Raw genomic sequence first — 8889 nt, forward strand, 5'->3', positions numbered from 1 at the left:
CGTGTTCCTATCGACTTTTTGAATAGATTAGGATATCATCGATAAATACAATGACGAACTGATCTAGGAATTGTCTAAAAACCCTGTTCATCAAATTCATGAAGATGGCTGGTGCGTTGGTTAGTCCAAATAGCATGACCAAGAACTCATAGTATTCATACTTGGTTCGAAAAGCTGTTTTGGGAATGTCTTGCGCCTTGATCTTTACCTGATGGTAACCTAAACGTAAGTCTATTTTGAAGAAGATCTAGGAACCCTGCAACTCATCAAAAAGGTCATTGATCTTGGAGAGGGGTACTTATTCTTGATCATGACCCTGTTCAGTCATCTGTAGTCAATACATAACCTTAACATCCCATCCCCCTTCCTTACAAATGTGACTCCAGTACCCTAAGGGGATACACTATGTCAGATGAATCCACTATCCTACAATTCATTGATTTGTTTCCTTACCTCCTCTATCTTAACATGACTCATGCGGTAAAGGGCAACCAAAATAGGCTGGGTGCTTGGCTGAAGATCTATAGTGAATTCAAATTCTCTGTCCACTGACAGTCCGGGTAGTTCATCTGGGAACACATCTGAGAAGTCTCAGACTACCAGAATCTCTTAAATATAAATTTTTTTCTTAGGTTTGCCTAGTTAAAGAAAACAGCCGAGTTAAAGCACTTGATAATAGAAAAAATTGTCATGAGTGAATAATGTTTAAAGAATTTTATTAGTTTATAAATGACTCTTTATTAGGAAGGTTGAATACAAGTTTCTTATGAAAACAATCTATAGTGGCATGATACATCGCTAGCTAGTTCATTCCTAAGATTACATCAAAGTCTCCTATGTCAATCTCCATTAGGTCCACATTTAATTTTCTATCTACTATATCTATAACACAGGCTCTGTATATAACCTCCCCCAGTAGTGTCCTACTCTCAATAGTAGACACAAATAACACAGATTCAAATCTTTCAGGTAATACATTCAAGTTTGGTGTGAAGGCATGTGAAACAAATGAATGTGAGACACTAGTATCAATCAAAACATGTGTAAGATGATTATAGATAGTGTACGTACCCTGTATACGTCTGAGTTGGCTTCTGCATCTTGCTGAGTGAGGTTGTTAGCCCTGCCCTAGATAGGAGGTCTGACCTGGTTCTGATTTCTTGGGCACTCCCACATATACGACAAGTATTGTTGAGGCGATAGTAGGGTCGGTCCCCATGATCCTTGCCGCAGTGTTAGCAAGTCCTATCGCGTTCTATTGTTAGAATATGAACAGGGGCCTAAGTCATTGGCCTAGGTCTCTTGTTTTGCTGAACAGGTGCAGTAGGTGCTAGTCTGCAGTGTGAAATTGAGGGTCTGAGGTTTCCTACTATTGGAGGAAAAATACGAAGGTTCCTCTCCATTAGCTGTGCTTTGGCTAGAACGACCGAGTAAGTACTGAGCTCGAACACATACAACTACTGTCTAATCTCACTCAAACTTTCTTACATTTCTGCCTTCATCCATCATGCTCTTAGGGGAATATCGGCCCAACTCTAAGAACTTTCGAGTATATTCTGATACAGTCATGTCACCTTGGACTAGGTGTGCAAACTTTATTTTCTTCAGATGTCGGAGATACTTTGGGAGGTACTCTGTATTGAAGGCCATCAAGAATTGTTCCCAAGTGACTAAAACGGGTAGGGTGGCCTGCTTGAGTTGCCACCAGCAGCGTGCCTCTCTTACCAGCATGTAGGTGGCAAGTATGACTCTTTATTCGAAAATCACCTCAAGAGTCGTGAAGCCCTTCTCTATCTCAGCCAACCAGTACTCGACCTCTTCAAAGGATGATGCCCCTACAAAAGTAGATGGATTTAGTCTTCTATACCTCTCAATGTAGCCTGGGTCCATCATGGGAGGAACTAGATCCCATGGAAGAGAGACTGGATTGTGCTGAGGATGGACTGGATGGTCCTGTGGTGGTACTGGATGATATGGTAGACATTGGATTGTACTATGGTGGTGCTGGGTGATGCGATTGGGGCACCGGGCTATACTGTGTGGGTTGGGTGATGCAGTTGGGGCACCGGACTATACTGTGGTGGTGCCAGGTGGTACTATGGAAGAGCAGGGTCGTACTGGGGTGGCTTAACCTATGGTAGCGGGGGAGGGTCAAGTAGCTCCCACATTTCCTCCTGGGCCTGCTAGGTAGCAATGAGTCTCTCCAGCATTTCAAATAATCAGTCAACATCCTCTCAAAGCGAACGCTTCCGGGCTACTCAGTTTAGTAGGGGTCTTCTTCTCCTCATCTATCTGTACCTGTATTTCACAATGAATGTTTGAGTGATAATTCATTTTTCGGTGTTTCCTGGGGTTTTTTTCGAGGAACGCGGCTCTGATACCAACTATAACAGCCCAGAACTTGAAGTGAAATAATAAAGTTAGGGTTTACATTCCTTACACAATAATTTAGGATACCAATAGGGATACCAGAATGACCCTTCTAAAAGAACAATGAAAAATCAAAAAAATAAATAGAAAGTAAACAACTGTACATCCTATTCGCAACCCTCTTATGGGTCGGGATCTGGATCTTGTTCCTCTTGATCTGAAATGGTTAATGAAAGAGTGAGCTACACTAGCCTAGTAAGAATATCACACTACTCATCGATACAAAAATGAAGGTTGGTAAAAATCATGAAAACGATTAATGGAGCTCTTAATTTAAGTAAATTCATTTATCAAAAATAAAATCATTTATTCTATACTTACCGTAGTGAGATTTTCAAAACTGACCTATGAAGGCAATAACACAAACAATATCATAATATCATATTCAATTAACCAGAACAACAACTTTCTCTTTTTATCTACTTATTGGTATCCATGGGGGTCCATAGGGATGCCCCCACTACGCGTGAACCCTTATTCAACATTGTCAACTAACTGGTTGTCCCCATACCCCATTTGGTATGAGCGTAAAAAATACCATTCCTCAATATCTCGTCCGGTATGAGCACCAAAATACCAATCCTCGATACCCCATCCGGTATGAGGCAACGTTCACGGTAGGGTTTCCTATATACCTGGTCCGTCCACCATCTCTCAGGATATCCAGAAAGGCTACCATTCATTCATTCCCTTAATCAAGTAATTTTCTGTTTATATTTAATTTTTAATTTCACAATTTAATTGTAAATCACGCAAAATAAGCACTACATGCATCAAGGAAACACAACTGAATCATCTTACCAATTCTAGTGTATTATAATGCTTTTAAAACTATAAAATCAAACAATAACCGATTCTGGCTCTATTAGTAACTGTAATTAATTACTAAGGTTTTCTAAATTACATAAAATGCCGCATTATCTATAATTAAACTTTAATTCAATAACAGGGAATAAGGTGATGATTCTTACTCGAATCGGTGTTCGAAACACCAAACTTTCAACTATGCCTACTAGCGGTCCCCGGGTTTCTTGAATTTTCCTTTGGAGATTAAAACACGCTTCAAGTACCTAGAAATACCCCAAAAAACTCAAAATCAATGTTAAAAACTTTTTTCGGCCAATTTTAGGATTCCAGCACGGCGGCACCACCATGCTCTGACGACGACACCGCCACCTGCGGTGGTAGTTTGCCTTGGACTGGCCGTTTTCGGTCAGTTTTGGCCAATTTCTACTGGTTATATACTTATCTCTACAAGAAAACACGTTAAGGGGGCTCGGTTGGCTGAAAAAAGTCGAAAAATAAAGGCTTACCAACAGTGGGGTTTTCTGGTGCGGCGGCTCTGCCAGCTCATCTTCACGGTTAGGCATTTTTCTTTGGTCAACCTGTGGAAAATAGAATGGTAAATACAATGGTGAAAAAATCATACGAAACGAGAATTAGGAAGGGCCTCTTCAGAGGTAATTTTTGGTTTTTCCCACGGCGGCGTTGTCGGGTTTTACCTGCAGTTTTTGACTCATCCGCCGGTCCTTTTGCTTCGATTTGGCCATGGGGGTGTTCAAAATAAAATTTTGAGTGACTAGGAGAATTTTTACCTTTTTTTGGTCGTCGGAGGCGGCTTCGGTGCAGCAGGGGGCAGCAGTTGGCTCCCTTCTCCGGTGACTAGTTCTTCTTCTCTGGAGGGGGGGGGGGGGGGGTTGGCGGTTAGGGTTAGGGTTCGGTGTGAAGTGAGATATTTATACCCATCTCCCTTTAATCTAGGCCATTCATCGCGTTTGATCTCTACCGTCCGATCGCGTTTAAAAAAAATGAATCTGGATCGTTCATCACAATTTGATCTGAACCGTACAATCGCGTTTAAAGGGGGATCAGATTCGAACCGTGCACGTACGCGGGAATGAATCTGAACCATCTAATCGCGGGCACGCAGATTGCTAGCGTGGCCTCCCTCGTGGCACCGAGTCAGCGTGCCTTGCCACACGGCATGTTTCTGTTCGTTGGGGTTGCTGACTGGGCAGTCCTACATGGTATATTTTTTTTAAATTATGTTTTGACATCCCGTTTCTGATTTTTCTTTCAAAAATACCCCATGAATCCATATTTCCCCCTTTTTTTCCAAAATTGTTTTCAATTTCATCCTCTACCTATTTTTTCCTAATTTTTACATTAAATAAAAATTCATAAATTTAAAAATTATATTTTATACATTAATTTTAAATTTTTAAAATTAATTCTGGGTATTACAATCTAGCTCCCTTCTACCACCTGGTACTTAGGATGTCACACATTCTCTTTCTTTTTGGTGATGATTTTTTGAGTTCTAATTACCCATATAACTAATGCCAGAGTGGCAAAAAAATACAAATTATCAAAATACAAAAGGGCCACTTCTTTCACTATGTGATTAGGCTCATCAGAGTGCAGGAAAAGTCATGCACTCAAGCACAAATGCACCGGATCCCATCAGAACTCCGTAGTTAAGTGTGCTTTGGCGAAAGTAGTACAATGATGGGTGACCTCTTGGGAAGTCCTCGTATCGCAACAATTTAACATCGTAAGATTTTAAAAGTGAATAATTATGTCATTAATACTTACCAACAGGTCACATCAGAGTCTTTTCTTACTTTTTGAAAATAATTTATTTATTAAAGAAAAACTCATACCTATCACATCATAATCACAACAATCAAATCAGACATCATATTTAACAATAGAGAAAATCAAATAAATCATGAAATGCTAAGATTTTTGTGTCATGCTTTGCGAAGTCGTTCTGACTTCCATCTCTGAGGGTAGATACAGATTTTTGACTACCTATGTGGAATAACCAAATCAGATATAGATAATGACAATTTGCTCAGACACATTTTTGGCTCACCAAATCATAGTACGATCCATGACCATGACCGTACCAACTGCAGTGGTCCTATCAGATATTCTATAGGCACGGCAGTATGTAGCCAGAGGTGACACCTAATAGATATTCGTATTGCCGCTCTCATCAAAGAGTTTGCAATCATCTATAGGGAACGGTTGTCTAATGTCTTTCCAGACCAGATGGGGGAGGGGAAAACAGATACCCCTCAGAGATAAAACGCCGAGACACTTGATGCATTATGCATGTTAATATAAATTCACATATTTTTCGGACCATTCAGGCTCATTCCCCTTCTCTTTCTTTCTTTTTCTCTTTTTTTATAAATATTTCAAAAAATTAACACTGGATTCATATTATTTAATTTACATGCAAATCATCAAGTGCCTATAAAATCATATAGCATGCTTGAAATCAAGAACAAATCACCTATTAAACAGAAAAGATGCAAAACACAAAACATAAACTTTATAATTTGATTTTTCTAGAAATGCTCCTTAAAATGTTTAAGAAAATACAAAATTTTTTACCAAAACCTTAAAGTTTTCCTACATCGTTCTTCTTCTCCTCTTCTCCTTCTTTCTCTAACTCTTGGAAGATGGAAGAATGAAAAGGAAGTGATGAGGAAAAATGGAAGAAAGATGTCCCTATTTATAGACAATGGGGACCGTTGGATTTGCACCAAGTGAAAAAATTCGGTGAGAAGAGAGAGAGAGTTGAGTGGAAAATTAAGGATTTGACATGATGTGATGGCAGGGCAAAAAATGGAGGAAACTTTCCTCCACCGGTAGTGGCTATCCACCCAAGGTGGCAGCACATCGCCCAAGGTGGCATACGGTGCCCAAAGGGGCAAGGACACACTACCCAAGGTGATAGTACGCCTCACCTAGTTCGGCCGTGCACTGCAGGCCTAGCCTGCAGTCATCGTCCAACCTAATCGCACGCTACAGGCCTAGGCCTACCCTACCGCACGCAGGGTCTACAGCACACAGGGCCTACAGTGCGCAGGCCCTTGGTGCGCAGGCCTACTGCACGAACAGTGTGCACACGGTGTGCGGTGCCTGGCCCTGTTCGCTCGCGATGTGACACGTTTAGACAGGCCTTCCTGCGTGCGCAGGACTGGCCCCTCTCCCCATACAGATAGGACATGCGCACACTGTGCACATCCTGTGCCTTGTCGCGCACATCGCATAGTTCCCGCGCAAGCGAGCCTCTCCCGCAGGTGTTTTCTCGTAGGATTTCTCCCTTTCTTTTGTTTTCTCCAAAAAATTATTTTCTTTAAATAAAATAAAATAATAATAATAATAATATATAAAATTAAATAAAAATTAAAATAAGAAGAAAATATAAATATAAATAAAATAACGAAATCAGTATAAAATTAAAATTACGAATTTAATTTACAAATTATGATATAAAGCTATGAAATAAATTTAAATGAGTTCAGGTGCCCTTAAGACCCGAATAAATAGGAGTTTCCAGTTACAAATTTAGCGTGGTGATGAGCGAGGTGTTACATTTCCCCCACCTTAAACAATTTTATCTTTGTTTCGAATAGGTCTGAGAACTTCTCTCTCATTTCACTTTCCAACTCCCATGTCGCCTCTTCCAAAGTGTGGTGCTGCCACTGTACCCTCACCATGAGGGTCATCTTGTCGCGTAAAACATTGTCGATCCAATTAAGAATTTTGACAAGGAGTTCCTCATAAATTATATCGACTTGTACCGACCTCTCATCATGAGGAATGATACGAAAAGGGTTAGGATGGTACCTTTTGTGCATGAAGATGTGAAAAACATCATATAGACCCACAAACTCTAGAGGCAGAGTTAGGTGGTACGCCATGGGTCCAATACGCTCCATGATCCGAAATGATCTCATATAGCAGGGGCTCAACTTCTCTCTTTTTTTAAACTGCAATTTTTTCTTGTGGAAAAAAATCTTAAGGAAGAGTTAGTCTCTAACGAGGAATTCCAAGGGTCATCTACGGTTATCAACATAACTCTTCTTGCGACTTTGGGCAGTAGCCAAGTTCCTACAAATGATTGTAACCTTCTCAATAGTCTCTTAGATGAAGTCTGGTTCCAAATGATACTGGTTTCTGACTTCGCTCCAGCAAGTGGGAGAAGGGCAGGGCTTATCGTAAGGGGCTTCAAACGGAGCCATACTAATGCTGGAATTATAACTGTTATTATAAAAAAATTCATACAGAGGAAGATACTTATACTAGTTATCACCAAAGGCGAGGATGGAAGCATGCAACATGTCTTCCAACGTCTCCATAGTGCATTCAGACTGACCATCATTTTGGGGACGATAAAAAGTGCTAAAGTACAATCCATATCTAAGCGCTTCCTGAAAGCTATCCAAAAAGTGGGAGGTGAATATAGGATCTTGATCCGACATAATATATGAGTGAACACCATGGAGTCGAACAATTTAATTGACATGGAGGCAAGCTAATTTGCTGGTGGAGTCAGTGGTCTTGATGGGCAAAAAATGGGCGATCTTGGTTAGTCTGTCAACGATGACTCAAATAGCATTATGACTAGAACAAGCCCTGGGTAGTCCGGTAACAAAATTCATGGTTACATGCTCCCACTTTCATTCCAAAATTGGGATGCCCTGTAACAAACTACTAGGTCTCTGGTGTTCTGCCTTAACTTGCTAGCAAGTAAGGCATCAGGTAACATAGTCAATAATGTCCTTCTTCATTCCCAGCCACCAGTATCGACGCTTTAGGTCCTGGTACATCTTGGTACTTATAGAGTGGATGGACAGTTTGAAGGCATGGGCAGCCTTGAGAATAGTCATCCTGACAGTGACAGGGACCCAAATTTGGTCCTAAAATCTAGACAACCCATCATCTGATGGTCTAAAATCTGAAAACTCGTCAGAAGATAAATTACTCAATTTTTTGGTGATTTCTTGGTCTATGGACTGAGTTTCCTAAATCTTCATGAAAAGATCAGGCAAAGCTCGGATCTGAGCGAGATAGGTACCATTTCCATAGTGGCTGAGGCATAGTGCTTGCATAGCATCTACTAACTTCCAACTAAAGGCCATGCTTTGGGCCAACACTATAGACTTCTTTCGGCTCAGCGCATTAACGACTACATTTTTTCTACCAGGATGGTAGATGATCTTACAGTCATAGTCCTTTAGAAGGTCCATCCAACGTCTCTGTTTCTTGTTCAATTCCCTCTACGAAAAAGACGTACTTTAAACTTTTGTGATCAGTATAAATTTTAAAGGTCTGACCAAACTGGTAATAATACCATATCTTTAAGGCAAAGATAATGGCTGCCAACTCCAGGTCGTGAGTAGGGTAGTTCTACTCATGGGGTTTCAACTGTCTGGATCCATAGGCGACCACTTTATAATGCTGCATTAAAATGCATCCCAAGCTAATATGAGACGCATCCCAGTAAACCTAAAATCTTTCAGTGTTGTCAGGGAAGATCAACACCTTAGCAAAGGTAAGATGATGCTTTAATTCCATAAAGCTTTCACAACATTCATAATGCCAAATAAATTGTATGCCCTTTCAAGTGAATCGAGCTAATGGAGCAGCAGTCTTAGA

The 8889-nt window shown here is 40.5% G+C and overlaps 1 protein-coding gene across 1 annotated transcript; it reads right to left on the bottom strand.

Annotated features, from left to right (window-relative positions):
• Positions 1-6818: 6818 nt before the first annotated feature.
• LOC148252736 (uncharacterized) lies at positions 6819-7169 on the bottom strand. Its single transcript, XM_088210354.1, has one exon. The coding sequence runs from the start codon at positions 7167-7169 to the stop codon at positions 6819-6821; it is 351 nt and encodes a 116-aa protein (XP_088066480.1).
• Between the last annotated feature and the right edge of the window lie 1720 nt (positions 7170-8889).

This window comes from Carica papaya, chromosome 8 (genome assembly GCF_054855325.1).
Source record: "Carica papaya isolate Zhongbai chromosome 8, ASM5485532v1, whole genome shotgun sequence".
Classification (NCBI taxonomy): Eukaryota; Viridiplantae; Streptophyta; class Magnoliopsida; order Brassicales; family Caricaceae; genus Carica; species Carica papaya.

Bases quoted from the DNA above. Each gene is read 5' to 3' on its own strand.
- LOC148252736 (XM_088210354.1), bottom strand. From the start codon at position 7,169: ATGGAGCGTATTGGACCCATGGCGTACCACCTAACTCTGCCTCTAGAG.